The 23,167-nt window shown below is 41.8% G+C and overlaps 1 protein-coding gene across 2 annotated transcripts; it reads right to left on the bottom strand.

Annotated features, from left to right (window-relative positions):
- Positions 1-308: 308 nt before the first annotated feature.
- On the bottom strand, positions 309-22,416 carry FAM187B (family with sequence similarity 187 member B). 2 transcript variants are annotated; one of them, XM_004765053.3, is made up of 2 exons: positions 21,231-22,416; positions 309-718 (listed from the first exon to the last, which is right to left on the bottom strand). In XM_004765053.3, exons 1-2 carry the CDS (start codon positions 21,941-21,943, stop codon positions 331-333), a joined length of 1,101 nt encoding a protein of 366 aa, XP_004765110.1. In that variant the 5' UTR covers positions 21,944-22,416; the 3' UTR covers positions 309-330. The 2 variants fall into 2 exon arrangements, with proteins under 2 accessions (XP_004765110.1, XP_004765109.1); XM_004765052.3 differs by lacking the exon at positions 21,231-22,416 and adding an exon at positions 3,088-4,169.
- Between the last annotated feature and the right edge of the window lie 751 nt (positions 22,417-23,167).

Genomic DNA, 23,167 nt, shown 5'->3' with positions numbered 1-23,167 from the left:
GCCCAAAGGCCCTAGGCACAGTGGGGGCAGAGTGGGGGCAGGCCTGCAGAGTCTCGGGGCTCCCCACCTCCGTTCCATCTCAGCCCCTGTCCTTGTGGGAATGCAGTCAGGAAGGTGGCGACAGTTTACCAACTCCCAAGGACTCACTCTGCACATGGTCTCATTCCATCCCTCCCTCCCCAAGGGAGGAACACAAGACGTGAGGCCTGGGCTGTAGCTGTGGGTCTGTCTTGTGCCCTTGCCCAGGCCCACGCCCCAGCTGCCATGGGAAGGACTGTTCAGGGGATGAGGACGCGGGAGACCAGCTGTCCTGGGCCCCGGGGGCTTGCTTTATTTCACCAGCAGCACTTGGTCGCTTCTTTTGTGCTGGGAAGGGTGGCAGAGCTTGAGCAGCAGGCCAAGCAGGCCCAGAAAGATGCCTACCAGCAGCATTAGCTTGAGTCCCTTGAGGACGGACCTGGCCTTCCCCTTCCGGGCCTCCCTTGACTCCAGCTGTGGTCCAGTTTCCTCTTGCTGGAGGGTCTCCGGCACATCCGGAAAGGGCCTGGGGTTGAAGCGTGCCATGAGCTCCTGCTTCACGAAGCACTTGTAAATGGCCGGCTGGAAGATCTGAAGCTGCCTGCCACCGTTGGTGGGTTCCAGAATGCTGCTCAGGACCTGGTTGGAGAGCTGGCCCTGCCAGGTCAGGGGGATGTCGTTGACTTCCCAGAGGATGGGCCTGCAGAGGAGGACAAGGTGAGCTGCAGCAGCCGGGGGCTGAATGGGGGACAGAGGTCGGGAAAGGACGTGGAACAGCCAACAGGGCATCCCCTCCAGGAGTGCTGGGGGAAAGCAGGGCCGGGCTGGCAGGGAGCTCAGAGCCCTATGCCCCCCGCCACCCCCCCCCCCGCCCTAAATGGGCCAGGGACATAGGTCTCTAGCTTTTTGAGCCTCCACCTGAAAACTGGGGACGTAAAGATTTTACTTGTTTCACAAGGCTGTTTGAAGGAATGAGCCAGAACACTTGCCTACGTGATTGCCCCCCACGCCCCACCCCTGCTCTCCCTGCCTGGCCTCATTTTCTCTGCTCTCCCTCTCTGTCTCTCTCTTCCCCAGCTGCACCGGCCTCCCAGGTGGACCTCCAGCAGGCTGGGCCCCATCCTGTCTCAGGGCCTTTGCCCCTCCCTCCACCAGGAGTGATCTCCCTCAGCACCCAGGGCTCCCTCGCCTCCTTTCAGTGTCGGCAACTTCTCAGATGACTTCCCTGCCCTCTGTTCTTAAACCGATCCTCTCCTCCACGCCCATCTCCCCTCCTGGCCCTTAACCACCGCCACCTAGAACACTGTATGTTTATTTATGCGATTGTTCATGGCTCCATGAGGGCAGGAATCTTTCCCAGTTTTGGTCTCCCCTGATCCCCGGTACCAAGAACAGTGTTTGGCTTATAAGCCCTCAGTGGCACCATGTCAGTGAACACACAGATCAGGCCCATATCACAGCCATCGTGGCTGGGGAAGAGGAGCACTCAATCGACAATATTGACGAGGCCAATAATCCTACGAGGAAAAGCTAATACCTCTGAGAGTGTGGAACTTTCCTCAGACACTGTTATAAGTACCTTTATAAACATCACAATGGCCCCATGAGGCCACGGTCCCACAAGATCTCCGGACTGACCTGGGGAGTGTCCTTACCAAGTATGTGTTCTAAACCTCAGAATGGGACCTTATTTGGAAATCGGGTTGTTGCAGATGTGATCAGTTAAGATGGGGTCTGACGGAAGTGTCCCCGGGCTCTAAATCCAATAGGACCTGTGTCCTTTAAAGAAAAGGAGGAGACACAGACACAAACACACAGGGAAAAGGCCAAGTGGTGACAGGCAGGTCAGGGATGTGGTTACAAGCTAAGGAAGGCCCAGGATTGCCCACCACGCCCAGAAGCGAGGAGGGAGCAAGTACGGGTTTCACACAGCATCTCAGAGGGCATGGGACCCTGGGGATGCTTCGACTTTGGACTTCTGGCCTCCAAAACTGTGAGAGAATACATTTCAGGTGTTTTAAGCCACCCAGTGGAAAGCCCAAGGAAACTCATCCAACCCCATTCAACAGACAGGGAGCCTGAGGCCCAGAGAGAAGCCACAGGCCCAAAAGCACACAGCTGGGAAGTATGGAGACCAGGCCTGGCTGAATCCAGAGTCCAAGACATAAACGTCACATGGAATACCACTCTACCCAGCTCCCTAGAGACGTGGCAGCCCTTGAAATCTCAGTGACCTCTTTTGATTCTTTTCTTTTCTTTTTTTTCTTTTTTAAAGTAGACTCCACCTGGGCTGCCTGGGTGGCTCAGAGGGTTAGATATCTGCTTTTGGCTCAGTCACAATCTCCAGGTCCTGAGATCGAGTCCCACATCATGCTCCTTGTTCAACAGGCAGCCTGCTTCTCCCTCTTCCTCTGCTGCTCCCCGCTTGTGCTCTCTCTCCCCAAAATGAATAAATAAAAATATCTTTAAAAAATATATAAAGTGGGCTCCACACCCAGCATGGAGCCCAGTGTGAGGCTTGAACTCATGACCCTGAGATCAAGACCTGGGCTGAGATGAAGAGTTGGATGCTTGACCGAACGAGCTGCCCAGACGCCCCACGTCTCTCCGTTCTTCTCTGGGTTTCCCAACAATTGGCACTCGGGAACTGCTTGTCTGCCAAATGACACGGAGCAGGTGTCCCAGGCTAGAAAGCAGGGGCGGGTGCCCTTTCCCGAACTGTGAGGTCTTTGCAGAGACTACGTGCTACTTTTACACTTAAAGGAGGAAGGGAGACAAGAGAGTGTGGGAAAGAGAAGAAGAGCAGTCACAGCGGAAATAAGGAAAAGAACACCAGAGGGAGGGAGTGGGACCGTATTTGACAGAGCAGGTGGCTGCAGAAGCCCCAAGAGTTTGCTTGGGCTCCCCCCAAGGGAGGGGCTGTCACAGGTCCGTAGGGACAGAGGGTGGGTGGGATCCCTACAGTCAAGTGTGTAGGATTTAGGGTCAACACAGCTCCCCTTGGGCAAGGACTGTGCCCTTCTGGGCTGTAGTTGCCCCCCTCTCTTAAATGCCTCCCCTTAGAGTCACCTGTAGATAGATCCCCGGGGGCAGGTGAGCCACACGGACCCCAAATCCTCCCTGATCTCGTAGTTGTCAAAGGTGATGAAATCCACCGTGGATATTTTGCACGGGACCTGGCAGGCCTCCACCTGCATCTCTGGCCGCATGCGGCTGGACCACATCTTCAGATCCCCCAGATAGAGCCAGCACGGCATGGGCTCCTGTAGAGGCTCCTTGATGTAGCAGTAGCCCAGCCGTTTCCGCTCCCCGGGCTCCCCGCAGCGGTTACAGTCTTGCCAGGGCTCCCAGTGGGTGAAGATGAGCTCCGTGCCACCCAGACTCAGGGTCTCATTCTGCAGGGGCTTCTGGCCCAGACCTCTGTGGGTGATGTGCAAGGTGCTGACATCTTGGAAGTCAATCTCATACTGCACCACTTGGATGCCGTTCCTGTCCTGGCAGTGGTAGAAGCCTGTCTGGGAGGGCGCCGGGTCTCGGATGAGAATGCCAGTCCCGGGTATGATTTCTATGTTGGAAACTCTAGAGACTTTGTTCGGCCAGCTGGCCTTGTCTTGCAGGAAGAAGAAGTACCACTGTGCCCCTGAAGAGTTGCAGGGCAGAAAGATGTCATTGTCAGAGAGGAGGGCTTTCTGGCATTGGTTCTCGTTGGGACAGCTGAAGGTCATGTGGAAGTCCAGCGCAGGGATGGCGAGACTGAGAAGCAGCCATGGGGTGGCGAGCATGATGGACTGGGACTGGGGCCAGCGGGCAGGGCACTCCCCTGGCCACTGTTAAGTCACCCCTGAAATTCAAGCCTCAGCGAGAGGGAGGTGTCCTGGGGTCCACCGCATGGGTATGTGAGGTCACAATCCCCATTTGATTGGTGACAGTGTGACAATGCTTTTTCATCTCTATTCTAAGTCCTCTACTCCGCTGGGATAGGAAGAAACTTAATTTGTCTCCTCAGGGTTTTCTCTACCATCCCCTGGTTTGGCATCCAAATATCACATGTGAGCATTGGATGCATTTCCCCCAAACACTGACTATGTTCTGGGCCCAATTCTGAGTGGTAAGCATGGAGAGGTGAATAATTCCTCTCTGGTTACCAAGCAAAAGGCTCCACCTGCCTCAGGACCTTGGCACACACTGGTCCCAGACTCTTTCCACAGATAGCTGCCTGATTCAATTCATTTTAAACAAATAAATATTTTTCTCAGGTGTCTCCTTCCCAAATCCTTTCCTAAACTCCTTCTCGGCCCTGAAATTAAAAATAATGATTGTGTGGGCTTGCCCCACCATCACTGACTCATTTCACAAATTTTTACTGAAGGCCTGTCGCTGGCCCTTATTCTAATCGCAGCTCTGAGCTGGTTGGACAAAGCCTCTTCCTCCTTCAGACTTACCCACTAGAGATAGATGATAAGCAAATATACAATACATAAGATCAGATACAGTAGATTCTCCTTTTCATAGCAGTTATAACTGTTCTATAAAGTTGCTGAATTAGCAAATACTGAAACATTGTTCCCAGGATTAATGCAGGTTTAAGGTCCTATCAGCCTTTGGTCATTACATTTTTGTCAACCACTCAATACACAGCCTTATTTTATGCGTATTTTCTTTAAAGACCTCTCTTGTTAATTCGTTAACATTGAACTTGTAACCCACAGCACCATTAACTCATGGCTGAATAAAGCTTATCTGAGACACCTGTTTTCTTCACAAGACACGTCGAAGCCGTCTTGTGCTTAGGAATACTGGCCAGCCTTCAGCTCTGCCCGGGAGCCATTTTAAATAGCAGAATCACAAAAAGTACAAAAATGCAACAACAGCAAAAAGTGGTGCTAAACAGGCCATGAAAAGGATGCTTTTAATTGTAGGAGAGCTGGAACTAGAAGGCAGTGTTATGGTGTTGGATCTCCGCTGGGAGTGTGCACCGAGGGGGCTTAATGTTTTCAGAACCCTGTGCATGTCTGCACATGACTACAAAACCACGGTGGGTGTTGATCTGGGGGCTACCAGAATTTTACTGAGTGAGTGAATTCACAGGTATGGGTCCTTGAATAATAAGGCTTGCCCACTAATTGCTACAGACAAGGAGAGAGCAAGGAAATGGGGATGGGAAGTGAAGGGTTGGTGTGTGGGTGTGAGCTATTTTAGGGAGTGGGATCAGGCCTGTCTGAGCACTCATGGAAGGGATGAAGTTTTACAAACACTTGAATACAGTGAGATAAAGGGCAGTGTGGATATTTGAAGGAAGAATAATCCCAAGAAGAAGATTCCCAAACCCCTGATACGGCTGCCATATTTCAAGGGCATAGAAGTCAGAGTGACTAAGGGGTAGTGGACAAGGGATGAGGCCAGAGGTTCACTTAGGTCTTTGCTAAGACATCCTGCCTCCCTCTCTCCCTGGCTCCTGTGGCTGGAGGCTCTCTTAGTCTTGTCCCTGTCCCATGTGGGGACCTCTACAGGCTGTGTTTGGGATAAGCTCTATGCTTAGGCTCTGGAACTTCTTCTATGGCCTTTTGCTGCCACCTTCACCCCAGGAGTGGGCCACACATCCCCTCTGTCCTCACATCTATTAAACCCATCTGGAGTGTTTGTCTGCTTCCCAGGACCTTATAAAGTCCCTCTACCTGAAACATATTAACATCTATACTTCTGATGCCTCCCCTCCATCTGCCTCCCTCCCTCTCTCCCCTCCATCCAGGGCTCTTTTCTAAACAGGTAAACAGGGCTATGGGGACCCTGTGCAATATCCCACTTCCGATTTTCATATCTTCTAGATGAGAAGCAACAAATTGGCTGGGTCCAGCCTGGATAAATGTTTTCACTGGTCTCTCTAGGATGTTTTTAGAATATTTAAATCAGTGACCAACATGTAAAATCCGAGAGTTTGCGTGTGAGAATCCAGATTCCCTGCTATACTTTAAATAGCGTGGGTGAGGTTTCTGCTTACTGCTACAATTGAGAAGTCAATATCATACTAATACTCTTGCTAACAGCAACTACAGACTCTAAGGTAACTGTGATTAATATGACTAATTAAGATGAGGATTTTAAACCTATATAGAAGAATCAAATGGAAATATTAGAACTAAAAAATAAAATTTCTGAAATTGAGAATTCACTAGAAAGGGGAGCAAGCTATTAGACACAACAGAAAAGAAGATCAAGGAAAAGAAAGATGGGCACACAGAAAAATATCTATACTGAAGCATGCAAAAAAAGAAAAGATAAGATAATATAGAAAAGAGTGTAAGAGACATATAAGATATGGGGAAAAGTTCTACCATTCATGTAAATGGAGACTTAGAAGCAAAGGAGAGACAGGAACATCAGTAATATTTTAAGATACAGAATGAAAACTTTCCAAAACTGATGAAAGACATTAAGCAACAAATTCAAGATGGCCTTCAAAACCTGTGCAGGATAAATATAAATGAAGCCATACCTAGGCATTTTATAGGAAAATGCTGCTACAAACCAAAGAGGAAATAATAAAAATGGCCAGAGAGGAAAAAGATACATGTTTTCAAAGTAACAATCATAAGACCCTACACTGACTTTTAAAAATTATTATCATCATCATCATTATGATTATTAAGTAGACTCCACACCCAGCATGGAGCCCAATGCAGAGCTTGAACTTATCACCCTGAAATCAAGACCTGAGATCATGATCCTACATTGACTTTTAAAAAGAAATGATGGGGGTGCCTGGGTGGCTCAGTCTGTTAGGTTTTAGCTCAGGTCATGATCCCAGGGTCATAGGATTGAGCCCCACACCAGACTCTGCACTCTGCAGAGAGTCTGCTTCTCTCCCTCTCCCTCTGCCCCTCCCCTTGAGTGCTCTCTCTTTCTCTTTCTCTCTCTCTCTAAAACAAATAAGTAAATCTTAAAAAATAAATAAAGCAATATTCAAATAAATTATGGAAGCTAGAAGACAATGGAATGACACGTTCCTTCTTTTTTTTTTTTTTTTTAAGATTTTATTTATTTGTCAGAGAGAGGGAGAGAGAGCGAGCACAGGCAGACAGAATGGCAGGCAGAGGCAAAGGGAGAAGCAGGCTCCCCGCCGAGCAAGGAGCCTGATGTGGGACTTCACCCCAAGGCGCTGGGATCATGACCTGAGTCGAAGGCAGCTGCTTAACCAACTGAGCAACCCAGGCGTCCTTGGAATGACACTTTCAAAGCACTAAAAGGAAATGATTGCCAAGCTAGAATTCTATATGTTGACTTCTATATGCCACAGTGAAAATATCCTTTAAAGACAGAGGCAAAATCAAAAGAAATGAAATCTTGCCACTTGCGACAACATGGATGGAACTAGAGGGTGTCATGCTTAGCGAAATAAGTCAATCGGAGAAAGACAACTATCATATGATCTCCCTGATATGAGGAAGTGGAGATGCAACATGGGGGATTAAGGGGGTAGGAGAAGAATAAATGAAACAAGATGGGATTGGGAGGGAGACAAACCATAGGTGACTCTTAATCTCACAAAACAAACTCAGGGTTGCTGGGAGGAGGGGGGTTGGGAGAGGGGGGTGGGGTTATGGACATTGGGGGGGGTATTTTATAAAAAATAAAAAAAATTTTAAAAAAGACAGAGGCAAAAAGAAAGGTATTTTCAGACAAAAACTGAGAGGATTTACCACAGCAGAGCACACTAAAAGTAGTACTAAAGAGAATTCTCCAGGCAGCAGGAAAATGTAAGCAAGGTAATGCAGGAATGAAAACTACCAAAGAGTAAATATGTGGGTAAAATTAAATGAATATCTAGAGTGTTTTAAAATAATGTCTTTTGGGGTTTAAAATAAAAATACTTGATCAAGAGCACAACAGATAGAAGGGGAATAAAGGGAGCTAAAGAGTTATATAAAGTCTACATTGTCTAGGATATGGTGCAAGTACAAATTCATATTATGTTCTAATGAGTGAGGATTGATTTTGTAATCTCTCGAGAAAATAAAAAGAATGCATATCTAATAAGCTAATAGAGGGGGAGATGGGATAATTAAAAAATATCTGATGAAAAAATATACTTGGTGAATCCAGTACTATGTTGAATAAAAGTAGTGAGAGTGGACATCCTTGTCTTGTTTCTGACCTTAGGGGGAAAGCTCTCAATTTTTCCCTACAGAATATGATGTTCACCATGGGTTTTTCATATATGGCCTTTCTTGAGGGTTTTTATCATGAATGGATGTTGGATGCTGTCAAATGCTTTTTTCTGCATCTACTGAAATGATCATATGGTTTTTATTCTTTCTCTAATTAATGCAATATATCACGTATTTCAATTCACAGATATTGGACCACTCTTTCATCTGAGGAACAAATCCTATTTGATTATGTTGAGCAGAAAAGAAAACTCCAAAATAAACCCACAATTATATGATCAATTAATCTTCAACAAAGCAGGGAAAAATAGCCAATAGGGAAAAGACAGATTCTTCAAAAATAGTATTGGGAAAACTAGTCAGTTACATGCAAAAGAATGAACCTGGACATGCAAGGAGTCTTATTCTTCTGCCTGCCACTCGCCCTGCTTATGCACTCTCTCTCTCTCTCTCTGTCAAATAAATAAAAAACTTAAAAAAATAATGAAACTGGACAACTTTCTTACACCATCCCCAAAATAAACTCAAAATGGGTCCTCAAAAGAGGACAGTGATAAGCTTAAACCCAACTGTATCAGTAGTTACATTAAATGTAAATGAACTAAATACTACAATTAAAAGGCAAAGATTTTAGGGGCACCTGGGTGGCTCAGTCATTAAGCGTATGCCTTCAGCTCAGGTCATGATCCCAGCGTCCTGGGATCGAGCCCCACCTCAGGCTCTCTGCTCAGTGGGGACCCTGCTCCTCCCTCTCCCACTCCCTCTGCTTGTATTCCCTTTCTCACTATGTCTCTATCAAATAAATAAATAAAATCCTTAGAAAAAATAAAAGGCAAAGATATTCAGACTGAATACCAAAACAAAAATCTAAATACATACTTTTTAAGAGATTCATCTTAAGTAAAAGATAAAAGTTGAAAGTAAAGACATGGGAAAATAGCATTCAAACACTAAATAAAAGAAAACTGGTGTAGTAGCTATACTGGTAACAGAAAGTAGATACAAAGGCTGAAAGTATTAATAGAGATTACAGGAAACATTTTATAAGATGGTTTACTCTAATAGGAAGTTATAATGATCTTAAGTTTGTGTGAACCTAAAAATATATAAAGCAAAACCTTATAGTAACTAAATTTTAAAATGAAAAAATCCACAATGTAACAGTCAAAAAAATTTAGTAAAGATATAGAAGATTTGAGCTATATGATATAAATTTGACCGTATATATATAGAACACTGTGCTCAACTTCAGAGCATGCTTTCTTTTCATATTCATATGAAATATTTGCCAAAAGTAACCAGGTTCTAGGTCATAAAACAAATCTCAATAAATGTTAGAGGAAGAGAATCACATTCTAGGTCAGCAGAATTAAGTTAGACACAAATGACAATAAGATAACAAGAACATCACTAGATGTTTGATACTTACACAGTGAAATGTTTAAATAACTAATGGATCAAAAGAGAAACCGCAATTGAAAATATAAGTATTTTTAACTGACAGAAGATATTTAACATCAAAACTTGTAGGATGCAAGTAAGTTTTACTTAGGGGGGAAATTTCCAGCCTAAATACATATTTTGATGGGGAAGGGAAAGGATAAAAACTAGAGATCTAAGCAAGTATCTCAAATACCAGTAATCAATTAGAAAACAAAACTATAATAAACAAAACTAATAAATGAAAAGCTGGTTCTTTAAAAGAGGAATGAGACTGATAAAGCCCTAGCAAGACGAATCAAGGAAAAAAGCAGGAAGAAGGCCTAAACAACAAATACTAGCAATGAGAAAAGAGATATTACTATATATCTTACAGGCATAAAAAGATAATCGGATGGTATTGAAAACAACTTTTGACCAAAACTTATAAAAATTCATGGGTGCCTGGGTGGCTCAGTTTGTTGAGTTTCTACCTTTGTCTGGGTCATGATCCCATGTCCAGGGATCCAGTCCTACATCGGGCTCCCTGCTCAGTGGGGAGTCTGCTTCTCCCTATGCCCTTCATCCTGCTTGTGCTCATTCTTGCTCTCTCTCTCTTTCTCTCTGTCTTGAAGAGGTAAATAAAATCTTTTTTAAAAAATGGACACATTTATTGAAAAGCTTATTAGCACTGGCACAAGAAAAAAATCTGAACTGTTCCATATTTACGATGAAAGAAATTGAATCTGTAATTTAAAATCTATATACAAAAAAATGTATAATGCCAAAAAACTTTACCACTGAATTCTTCCAAAAATTTCTTAACAATTAAGAAATGGCATCAATATTTCAAAATCTTTCCAGAAATATAAAAAGATGAAACACTTCCAAACTTCTGTGAGGCCTGCATCACCTTAATACCAAAACCATATAAGGTTATTACAACTAAGGAAAATATCAGGCCAATCTCTTTCATGAACAAGGGCACAATATCCTAAACAAAATATTAACAAATTTCCTCCAATGATAAACAAAAAGAATAAATATGATCACATTGGGTTTATCCCAGGAAGGTGGGGTTGGGTTTAATATGAATACAATAAATGTGATATACCATATTAACATAATAAAGGAGAAAAACCATATTATCATCTCAGTAGATGCAGAAAATGCATTTGATAAAATTCAACACTCATTCATGGGTCAAAACTTTTGGAAAACTAGGAATAAAACGGAATTTTGTTAATCTGATAGTTTTTCTACTAAAAACCTATAGCAGTATTATATTTACTAGTAAAATATTAAGAACAACATAGCATGTCTCCCATAAGGTTATCCACTCAGCATTTTACTGGAGATAAGTGAATTTAGCAAAACAATTTGATACAAAGTCATATACAAATACCGAGTATAGGGATGCCTGGGTGGCTCAGTTGGTTAAGCATCTGCCTTCAGCTTAAGTCATGATCCCAGAGGCCTGGGATGGAGTCCTGCATTGGGCTCCTTGCTCAGCAGGGAAACTGCTTCTTCATCTGCCTGCTGCTTCCCCTGCTTATGCACTCTCTCTCTGACAAAATATATATATTTTTAAATGCCAAATATATTTTTATAGACCAACAACAAACAATTAGAAGATGAAATTTAAAAGATACAATTTTTCTCTCTAGCTGCTCCTCCAAAGGTAACAGGCACTCTGCAACCCTGATGGGTGCTCCCCGCCCTCTGCACTCCGCCTGCCTCATGAAAGCTAGCAGCTACACACAGTTGACACAAGGGATTCCCCTTGATTGCCTAGTCCTGATGGCTGGTTAGGGTGTGTGTGTGTGTGTGTGTGTGTGTGTGTGTGTGTGTTTCTGGGTCTCAGGGGACTGAAACAATTGGGAGAGACAGTTCTTGGCAGGCTACTATCTCCAGGGCACTCCACAGACAGCAGACTGAAACACAATGCAGTCTTCCTGTGAAAAAGACCTATTTACTCATCCTAGAGTTTTAGCCTGAGGGCCAGGCTTCTAGTCCGCCACACATATAGAAGCTATGAAGGGGTTTTCAGGGAATGTAGGCCAAGTGACACCAACTATGTGCTCTCCCTTGGTCTCATTACAGTTCACTATTACCTCTAGGAAAGGAGATTATATACTCACCTGGAGCCCCAATTTTCACTACTCTCACACAAGGGACACCTGTAGATCACCTAGTCTAGAGGTCAGCAGGATTTACAATTGCAGCCCCATAGGATGATATAAATTTGCCTAATTTAAAAGCTATTGCCAGAGGGTCCGTTTTCCAATCAGCCAGAAACTAGGCACTGACTGAAATTCCTCCCTTTGACACTCTGACAGGTCTTGGCACACCCTCAACAACTGGGACATACTGAGAATAAGGCAGATTGCTTGGAAAATCACAAAGGTATGAGAGAAAACCAAGAACTAGGACAGGGTTGAATGGTAAAGGTTCATCTCCTACACAAGGTCATTTTTTCAAGACTGGGAGATGTAGCTGTTTCACCTAATACTTAGATACAAACACAGATAGGTTAGCAAGATGTGAAAACAGAAGAGATTTTTCCAAATGAAGGAACAAGATAAAACTTCAGGAAAAAAAAAAAAAAGAAAATGGAGATAATTGATATAACTGATAGAGTAAGTGCTCAGAGTAATGGCATAAAGATACTCAGAAGAATGGGTGAACATAGTGAGAACTTCAACCAAAAATTAATAATAAATAAAATCTAAGAAAGTACCAAACAGAAGCCACAGAACTGTAAACAATAACTGAGCTGAAAATACACTAGCGGGTTAGAAAGATTCAACAGCAGATTAGATAAAACAGAAGAAAGAGTCAGTGATTTGGAAGACAGGGCAGGGGAACTCACACAGAGCAGCAAAAAGAATAAAAGAATTTTGAAAAGTAAAGATAGTTTAAGGAACCTATAAGATAATATCAAACAGAATAACATTCACATTATAGGAGTCTCAGAAGGAGAAGAGAGAGAGAAGAGAGAAGAAAACTTATTTGAAGAAAACAATGGCTGAAAACTTCCTTGAACATTCAACCAGGTCCAGGAATCCCAGAAAGTTCCAAAAAAAGACGACCTCAAAGAGATCCATACGAAGACACATTTATAACAAAAATTTCAAAAGTTAAAGAGAGAATCTTAAAAGCAGTGAGAAAAAACAACCTGTGTAAATACAAGGCTCCCCCCCATAAGACTATCAGCAGATTTTTCAGCAGAAATATTGCAGGACAGAAGAGAGTGGTGTAATATATTCAAAATGCTGAAATGAAAAAACTTCCAACCAAGAATACTCTAAATGTTATCATTTAGAACTGAAGGAGAGAAAAAAGGAGTTTTCCAGAAAAGCAGAAGTTAAAGAAGTTCATTGCCACTAAACCAGCCTTATGAGAAATGTTTTTTAAAAAGTGCTTATGCTGGAAAGAAAGGGCACTAATTAGTAACATGAAACAAATGATAGTAAAAATCTCACTGGTAAAGATATATATAAAAACACAGTGGATTAATCACAAAGTTAGTATGAAGGTTAAAAATAAAATTAGCAAAAATTACTAGACTCATAATAATTAGTTAAGGGACACACAAAAATAAAAAAATGTAGAATGTGATATCAAAAACATAAAATGGAAGTAAAAATACAGAATTCTAGAATGTGCTCAACTGGGTGGCTCAGTTGGTTACGCATCTGCTTTTAGCTCAGGTCATAATCCCAGTGCCCTGGGATCAAGTCCCGCATCGGGCTCCCTGCTCAGCAGGGAGTCTGCCTCTCTCTCTCCCTGTATATGCTTTCTCTTTCTCAAATAAATAAATAAATATATTTTTTTAAAGATTTTATTTATTTACTTGACAGAGATCACAAGTAGGCAGAGGCAGGCAGAGAGAGAGGAAGGGAAGCAGGCTCCCCACTGAGCAGAGAGCCTGATGCGGGGCTCAATCCCAGGACCATGGGATCATGACCTGAGCTGAAGGCAGAGGCTTTAACCCACTGAGCCACCCAGGCGTCCATAAATAAATAAATGTTAAAAAAATTTTTTAAATGTTTTCAACTTAGCTTGCTATCACCTTAAAATAGACTAATATATATACATATATATATATATATATATATATATATATATATGCCATTATATGTGAAGCTCATGGTAATCACAAAGCAAAAACGCAACAGATGAGAAAGGATTCTAATCATAACACTAAAGAAAGTCATCAAACAACACAGGAAGAGAGCAAGGAACAGAGAGGAACTACAAAACAGCCAGATGGTTAAGCATTGGACACTTAGATTCAGGTCATGATCTCAGGGTCAATGCTTAACCGACTGAGCACACCCAGGTGCTGCATGTCATCATCTAATTTATTATGTTTTATCTTCACACTGAAATAATCTTTTACTTTTTTACCCATATAATATCTGTTAATGAAAATCAAGATCATTGATTATCCAATAAAAATGATTTGGGGGTGCCTGGGTGGCTCAGTGGGTTAAGCCGCTGCCTTCGGCTCAGGTCATGATCTCAGGGTCCTGGGATCGAGTCCCGCATCGGGCTCTCTGCTCGGCAGGGAGCCTGTTTCCTCCTCTCTCTGCCTCTCTGCCTACTTGTGATCTCTCTCTATCAAATAAATAAATAAAATCTTAAAAAAATGATTTTAGAAATGTTAAAAACAAAAACAAAAAAACAGCCAGAAAACAATTAACAAAAAGAGAATAAGTATATATCTATCAATAATAACTTTAAATCATTAAGTGGACTAAATTCTCCAGTTGAAAGTTGTAGGGGGTACCTGAGTGGCTCAGTCAGTTAAGCATTGGACTCTTGATTTCAGCTCAGGTCATGATTCAGGGTTGTGAGATCAAACCCTGTGCTGGGTTCTGCACTGGGTGTGGAGCCTGCTTACAATTCTCTCTCTCTCTCCTTCTGCCCCTCCCCTGCTCTCTCTCTCTCTCTCTCTGTCTCTAAAACAACAACAACAAAAAAGACATAGAGTGACTTCATTGATTAAAAAGAAGAAGAAAATCCAGACCCATTTATATGCTACTTACAAGAGACTCACTTCAGATGTAAAGTTACACACAAACTAAAAGTGAGGGGATAAAAAAGATGTTTCATGCAAATGAAAGAAAACAAACAAACAAAAGGTTGGTAACTATACTATGTCAAACAAAATAGATTTTAAAATAAAGACTATGACACCTGGATGGCTCAGCTGGATAAGCATCTGCCTTCAGCTCAGGTCATGATCCCAAGGTCCTGGGATTAAGCTCTGTGTCGGGCTCCCTGATCATCAGGGAGTCTGGTTCTCCCTCTCCCTCTGCCCTCCCCTCCATGTTTGTGTTCTCTCTCTCAAATAAATAAATAAAATATTTTTTAAAAGACTGCAATAAAAGAGAAAGATGGACATTATGTAATGATAAAGAGTTCAATACAACAAGATATAACATCTGTAAATATTAATGCACTCAATACAGGATCACCTAAATATATAAAGCAAATATTAACAGGGAGAAACTGACAGTAAAACAACAGTAGGGGACTTTAATAAGCTACTTACATCAATGGATTGATGATCCAGATAGAAAATCAATAAGGAAACATCAACATTAAATGACACATTGACAAGATGGACTTGATAGATATATAACAGAACATTCCATCCAAAGCAGTAGAGTACACATTCTTCTTAAGTGCACATGGAACATTCTCTAGGATAGATTAAATGTTAGGCCACAAAGCAAGTCTCAATAAATTAGAGGACTGAAATCATATCAGGCACCTTTTCCAACTATGCTAGTAGGAAGCTAGAGATCAATTATAAGAAGAGAACTGGAAAAAAATCACAAATATGTAAAGATAAAACAACATGGTACTGAAGAATTAGTGCATCAATGAAGAAATGAAAGGAAAAATCAAAAACACCTTGGGACAAAAGAAAATGGGACTACAACATACCAAAATCTATGGGATATAGAAAAAGCAGTTCTAAGACGGAAGTGCACAAGTGATACAAGTCTACCTCAAGAAAAAAAGAAAAATCTCAAGTAAGCAATCTAACTGTACTGAAAAAGACCAAATGAAATCCAAAGTTAGTAGAAGGAAGGAAATAATAAAGTTCACGGCAGCAAAGAAATGAAATGGAAACTAAACAGACAGTTGAAAGGACAACATAACTAAGAGCTGATTCTTTGAAAAGATAAACCAAAATTGACAGACCTTAAGCTAGACTCACTAAAAAAAAGTGAAAGGGCTCAAATAAATAAACCAGAAATGTAAAAGGAGAAGTTACAACTGAAACCACAAAAATATAAAGGATCATGGGATGCCTGGGTGGTATAGTCGGTTAAATGTCTGACTCTTGGTTTTGGCTCAGGTAATCATCTCAGGATTGTGAGAATGAGCTCCACATGGGGCTCCACATCCAGTGTGGAGTCTTCTGGAGATTCTCTGCCCCTCTCCCTCTGCTTGTCCCACTTGTACACATTCTCTCGCTTTAAAATAAATGAATAAATCTATAAAGTTTATATATAAAGGATCATGAGATACTGTGTACAATTATATGCCAACAAATGGGAAAACCAAGAGGAAGCAGATAAATTTCTAGAAATATAAAATCTCCCAAGACTGGATCGTAAAGAAACAGAAAATCCCAGAAGACTGGTTACTAGTATGGAGATTGAATCAGTAACCTAAAACCTCCAAAAAAAACCCCCAAAGTCCAGGACCAGACAGTTTTTCTGGTGAATTCCACCAAACATTCAAAGAAGATTTAATACTTATTCTTCTCAAACTCTCACAAACATTTCAAGAGGAAGGAATGCTTCCAAACTTATTTTTAGAAGAAGAATGAGGGGAGGGAGGGGAAGAGGGAGGAAGAGGAGGAAGGAGGAGGAGAGAGGGAAGGGAAGGAAACGAGAAAGGAAAGAAAAGGAAAGGAAAGAAAGGGAAAATTAATTACGGGCTAATCTGATGGATAATCTGATGCAAATCTGATGCAAAAATCCTCAAGAAATTCAACAATACATTAAAAGGATCATAAACCATAATAGAGTAAGATCTATTTTAGGGATGCAAAGATGATTCAACATTCACAAATCAACTAACGCAAAACACCACATTAACAAAATGAAGGATAAAAGTCATTTGATTATCTCAGTAGATACAGAAAAAGCATTTGACAAAATTCAACATCCATTTGTAATAAAAATTCTCAAAATGTGAATAGAGGGAATGTACCTCAACATAACAAAGACCATATATGAGACACCTAGAGTTAACATTATACTCAATGGTGAAAAGCTGAAAGCTTTTCCTCTAAGATCAGGAAAAAGACAAAGATGCCCACTCTCCCCACTTTTATTCAACATAGTACTGGAAATCCTAGACAAAGCAATTAGACAAGAAAAAGAAAGAAGACATCCAACTTGGAAAGGAAGAGGTAAAACTATCATGGTTTGTGAATAATATGTTTTTGTATATACAAAACCCTAAGTATTCCACCAAAAAACAGTTAAAATAAACAAATCCAGTAAAGTTGTCAGGTACGAAATCAATGTACAAGAATTAGTTGCCTTTCTATACATTAACTATTATTGGAGAAATTAAGAAGATGACCCTACTTACATGTGCATCAAAAAGAAAATATCTAGGAATAAATTTAACCTAGGAGGTGAAAAACTTGTACACTGAAAACTATAAGTCACTGATGAAAGAAATTGAAGGAGACACCAAAAAACAGAAAGATATTCCATGCTCATGGATTAGAAGAATTTATATTCTTAAAATGTCCATATTACCCAAAGCAATCTATAGATTCAAGGCAATCCCTATCAAAATTCCAATGGCATTTTTACAGAAATAGAACAAATAATTCTAAAATTTGTGTGGAACCCTTAAGGCCCCAAATAACCAAAGCAATCTTTTTTTTAAATTAATTTATTTATTTGACAGACAGAGATCACAAGTAGGCAGAGAGGCAGGCAGAGAGAGAGGAAGGGAAGCAGGCTCCCTGCTGAGCAGAGAGCCCAATGTGGAGCTCGATCCCAGAACCCTGGAATCATGACCTGAGCTGAAGGCAGAGGCTTCAACCCACTGAGCCACCCAGGAGCCCCAATAACCAAAGCAATCTTGAGAAGGAACAAACCTGGAGGTATCACACTCCCTGATTTCAAACTATACTGCTATTGTAATCAAAATAGTGTGGTATTGGCAAAAATAGACACATAGATCACCAGAATAGAACAGAGAGCCCAGAAATAAACTCACATGTATATGGTTAATCAATTTATGACAAAGGATCAAGAATATATAATAAGGAGGGGTGCCTGAGTGTTTCAGTCTGTTAGACATTTGCTTTTGGTTCAGATCATGGTCCCAGGGCCCTGAGATCCATCCCTGCATTGGGCTTCTTGCTCGGTGAGGAGTCTGCTTCTCCCTCTCCCTCTGCCTACAGCTCCCCCTGCTTGTGCTCTCTCTTTCTGTCAAATAAATAAATGAAGTCTTAAAAAAAGGGGGGGGCTGATAAATTGGACTTCATCAAAATAAAAAAAAACGTAAAAAAGGAATAGAAAATGAGGAAAGAACAGTCTTTAATAAATATTGTTGGAAAAAACTGGACAGCTACATACAAAAGAAGGAAGCTAGACCTCTATGTTATATGATACATAAAAATTAACTCAAATGGATTAAAGACCCAAGTATAGGACCTGAAACCATAAAACTCCTGGAAGAAAATATAGGCATTTAGCTCTTTGACATTGGTCTCAGTAACAAATCTTTGGATTTGACTCCAAAAGCAAAAGGCAACAAAAGTAAAAATGGGACTACATTAAGCTAAAATGCTCTATACAGCAAAGAAAACCATCAACAAGATGAAAAGGCAACCTATGGAATAGAATAAAATATTTGAAAAATATTTTTCCAATAAGGGGTTAATATCCAAAATATATAAAGAACTTATGCAACTCAATAACAATAGTAAAAACAAACAAAAACAACAATAAAAACCCAAAACCCAAAAACCCAAACAAAAATCCCCCAAAACCCGGGACGCCTGGGTGGCTCAGTTGGTTAAGCAGCTGCCTTCGGCTCAGGTCGTGATCCCAGTGTCCTGGGATCGAGTCCCACATCGGGCTCCTTGCTCAGCAGGGAGCCTGCTTCTCCCTCTGCCTCTGCTGCCACTCTATCTGCCTGTGCTCGCTCTCTCCCCCTCTCTCTCTCTAATAAATAAATAAAATCTTTAAAAAAAAAATCCCCCAAAACCCAAACAAAAAAAAACCCCAAATAACCCAATTTACAACTGGACAGAGCATCTGAATAGACCTTTTTTCCAAAGAAGACATACATATGGCCAACAGGCACATGAGCAGGCAGAGCCTCAACATCACTCATCATCAGGAAAATTCAAATCCAACCCACAATCAGATATCACATTACACCTGTTAGAATGGTTATTATTTAAAAGATAAGAAGAGGTACACGGTAGTGAGAACATACAGAGAAAGCAACCCTTGAGAACTGTTGGTAGGAATGCAAACCGGTGCAGCCACAATGGAAAACAGTATGAAGATTCATCAAAAAAATTAAAAATAGAGCTACCATGTGAACCAGCAGTTCCACCCCGGGAACTTATCTGAAGGAAATGAAAACACTAATTTGAAAAGATATATGTATCCTTACATCACTGCAGCTTTATTTACAATGGCCAAGATACAGAAACAACCTAAAGACTCATTAGTGGATGAATGGATAAAGAAGACATAGTGTATATGCACAGCAGACTATTATCAGCCATTAAAAAAGAATGAAATCTTGCCATTTGCGACACTATGGGTGGACCTCAAGGGAATTATGCCAGGTGAAATAAATCAGACAGAAAGACCAGTACCATATGATTCCACTTATACATGGAATTTAAAAAACTAAGCAATGGGCACCTGAGTGGCTCAGTGGGTTAAGCCTCTGCCTTCGGTTCAGGTCATGATCTCAGGGTCCTGGGATGGAGCCCCACATTGGGGGGGTGGTGTCTCTGCTCAGCAGGGAGCCTGCTCCCCCCCCCACTTCCTCTGCCTGCCTCTCTGCCTACTTGTGATCGCTCTCTATCTGTCAAATAAATGAATACAATCTTTAAAAAAAATAAAAATAAGATAAAAAACTAAGCAAATGAACAAACAAAATAGATATGAAGAACAAATGGTTGGTTGGCAGAGGGGAGGAAGGTTGAGGGGTGGGTAGAGTGGGTGAAGGGAGTCAAGGGGTACAAACTTCCAGTTATAAAATAAATAAATGGAGAGGTAATGCATAATATGCTGACAAAGGTCAATAATATTTTGTTGCATATTTGAAAGCTTTTAAAAGAGTAAATCTTGAAAGCTCTTACGACAAGAAAATTTTTTTTGTAATTTTGTACAGTGATGGATGGTAATTAGACTTATTGTGGTGATTATTTCACAGTGTATAGAAATCTTGAATCATTACATTGTACACCTGAAATGTATATAAGGCCATATTTCCATTACTTGAAATGTTAAAGTCATTTTGTCAAATTATGTTGAATGTTAAAGTCAAAATGTCAAATTACTAATAGAATGTAACATTATATTAGTTTCAGGTGTACAACATAATATAATATATAACATATAATATAATAACATATTTTATTATAATACTATGTATAATATATATTATGTGTGTGTGGTATTTATATATCTATGACTTGAATCGGATTTTAATATCAGGTATATTAAAATTTTGTCAATAGTCAAAACACTGTTTATAACCTTGGATTATTTTATTTCATGTACCAACTTATTAAACCATGCAAAATAGCCATAAAAAAGACACAATTTGTAATAACATGAAAAATCAATTACTCAGGAATATATATTATAAAATATACATACGATCTCTATATTAATAACTGTGCATTACTGGGAGAAATTAAACAAAGCTTACCTAATGGGAATATTTATGATGTTCATCGATTAGAAATCTTCATATTGTAATATATTGATTCTACCCAAATTTAGCTTTAGAGTCAACGAAGTTCCAATTTATTAAAAAATAGGATTTGGGGGGTATGGAAACTACAAGCTGATTCCAGAATATTTATACAAAAGGCCAAGAATAATCAAGACAATCCTGAAGAACAAAGCTGGAAAATCTATACTATCAGATATGACTTTTTATAAAGGTATAGTAATAAAAATGCTGGGACATCGGTGCAAGGACGGACAAATTGTATCTGTCAGAGTCCAGTGAGGACACAGAAACAACACTAGTGATGATGTTGACATGGATGGCCAAAGCCAAGGTTTTACATTTGGTCACTCCTGAATATCAGGTGCCTAGGAGGGCAGAGGCTCAACCTTTCCAGTCCCCGATATGTCCCCCGTACCACCTGCCCACGGTCCGGCTCGGAATAGACACAAGCAGTTCCTACTGAATGAACCTCTGGACAAGCCAGTGAAGAGACCGCTTCCTGGACAGATTGACCATGAATGCTTATGGGCTGGGAGACAGAGCCTGCATTTCCTTTGGAAGGCGACCCCCTGCCCCAGGGGGGCACAGGAGACAGAGCCTAGGCGAGGGTCAAAGGCAGGGCTGATGCCCTGGTCCCATCACCTGTAGATGGAGGCCAAGGGGCAGGTAAGCCACATGTTGTTGGTCAACTTGCCCAATGGGTAAATGTCAAAGATGAAGTATGGCTGGTTGGTTTCCTTGACATGGTCGCAGGGTGCAAGACAGGCTTCCACCTGCAGTTCAGTCCGCAGACGGCTGGAGTGCGTCTTCTCCCCTCTCAGGTAGAGCCAGCACGGCATGGCTTTTTCCTGGGGCTCCTCTATGTAGCAGTAGCCCAGCCGCTTCCGCTCCCCGGGCTCCCCGCAGCGGTTACAGTCCTGCCAGGGTTCCCAGTGGGTGAAGACGAGCACACGACCACCCAGACTCAGGGTCTCGTTCTGCAGGGGCTTCTGGCCCAGGCCTTTGTGGGTGATGTGCAGGGTGCTGACATCTTGGAAGTCAATCTCGTACTCTACCACAAGGGCATTGTCACTGTCCTGGCAGTGATAGAGGCCTGTCTGGGAGGGCTGAGGGTTGGTCAGTTGAAGGCTGCCCCCAGGAAGTTTCTTTATGTTTGGCACAGCGGAGATCAGGAAGGGATCTTCCCCCAGAATGGGAGAGAAGTACCAGAGTGCCTGGGGGTAGTCACATTGCAGGACAACATCATTGCCCGAGACTAGGGCCTGCTGGCAGAGACTCTTATAGGAACATCTGATTAATATCTCTGCCCACAGACTGGGGAGAGAAAGGCTAAGCAGCCACAGGAGGGCCAACATGGTAGCCTGCTACAAAAGGATGCTGGGAACCACCCTGGGCATTATGAAGTCACCCACAGAACTCGGGCTTCAGCCCTGAGTGGAATGAAACCTGGCCCTGCCTCACTTTCTGGAGAAACAGAAATCACTGGTCTGTACCATCTCTAAAATCCACTGAGGAAATACAGCAAGGTCCTCCTGTCTCATAACTGGGGAGGACTGCTTCATTAGCATAGCACCAGATCAGCTCATGGAGGTGGGATGGAGGTGTTTTCTAAGTCTTTGGTCCCTGTGCTCATGTATCCCGTCTCCAGAGAGATCTTTTTCCATTACTGACCTTGGCGGCATCTGAGGTGGCATTGAGAGAGGTGTCCTTCTCCCCTCATGAGCAGTGTTTTTGGCCTTCTTCCTGCCTTCCAAAGTTTGGGATCTAAGGATTCTTAAAAGCCTCCAGCCAACTCCATTGCAAAAACCCACATCCGCAGTTTGGCTGAAGATGTTCCCCATCGGGCACCTGGGTGGCTCAGTTGGTTAAGCGACTGCCTTCGGCTCAGGTCATGATCCTGGAGTCCCAGGACCAAGTCCCACATCAGGCCCTCTGCTCATTGGGGAGCAGGCTTCTCCCTCTGCCCCTTGCCCCTTTCATGCTCTCTCTCTCTCTCTCAAATAAATAAAATCTTAAAAAAAAAAAAAAAAAAGATGTTCCCCATCTCTCTCCCTCTCTCTTTCTCTGTCATTGCAGAAACACTGTATCAGGCATCTGTGGAGAGCCATATTCTCCATCTCTCTCTCACTGAGCCCTTTTGCCTACCTGGGAGTATCTTAAGGATTTTCCAGGAGTATTTTAATTCATTCAGAGATTTTAACAATGGTTAATAATGATTTAATTCAGGCTGTACCCTTGGTTTTATCCTTGGCAGAATCTGAGTGCTCATTGGATTTTGTCTCTCAAAGGCCTTCCCAATTTTTGGCCAATTTTAGTGAATTTTCACTCCTATTCTGTATTCCAACTGTTTCCCTCAAAGCTGCAAGTTCATGAAGTATATTATTTTGCCTTTAAAAGTATCTCAAGCAACAGTCTCCATCCTGCTGCTTTCAAAGACATTTTCCTCTTCCCTTTGCTCTGTGTCAAAGCCAATGCCATGCATTTTTATTTTTGGTTACAGCAGCATGTCACTCGGGACACTGATTTCTGTATCATTCAAGGTAGTCTATTTGCTTCTATAGCAAATTACCCCAAATCTC

The sequence above is a fragment of the Mustela putorius genome, unplaced genomic scaffold, assembly GCF_011764305.1.
Source record: "Mustela putorius furo isolate JIRA1106 unplaced genomic scaffold, ASM1176430v1.1 tig00000174_pilon_pilon_pilon, whole genome shotgun sequence".
Lineage (NCBI taxonomy): Eukaryota > Metazoa > Chordata > Mammalia > Carnivora > Mustelidae > Mustela > Mustela putorius.
Note: the sequence above shows the minus strand (reverse complement) of the source record. Positions and strands in the feature narration are given on the sequence as shown.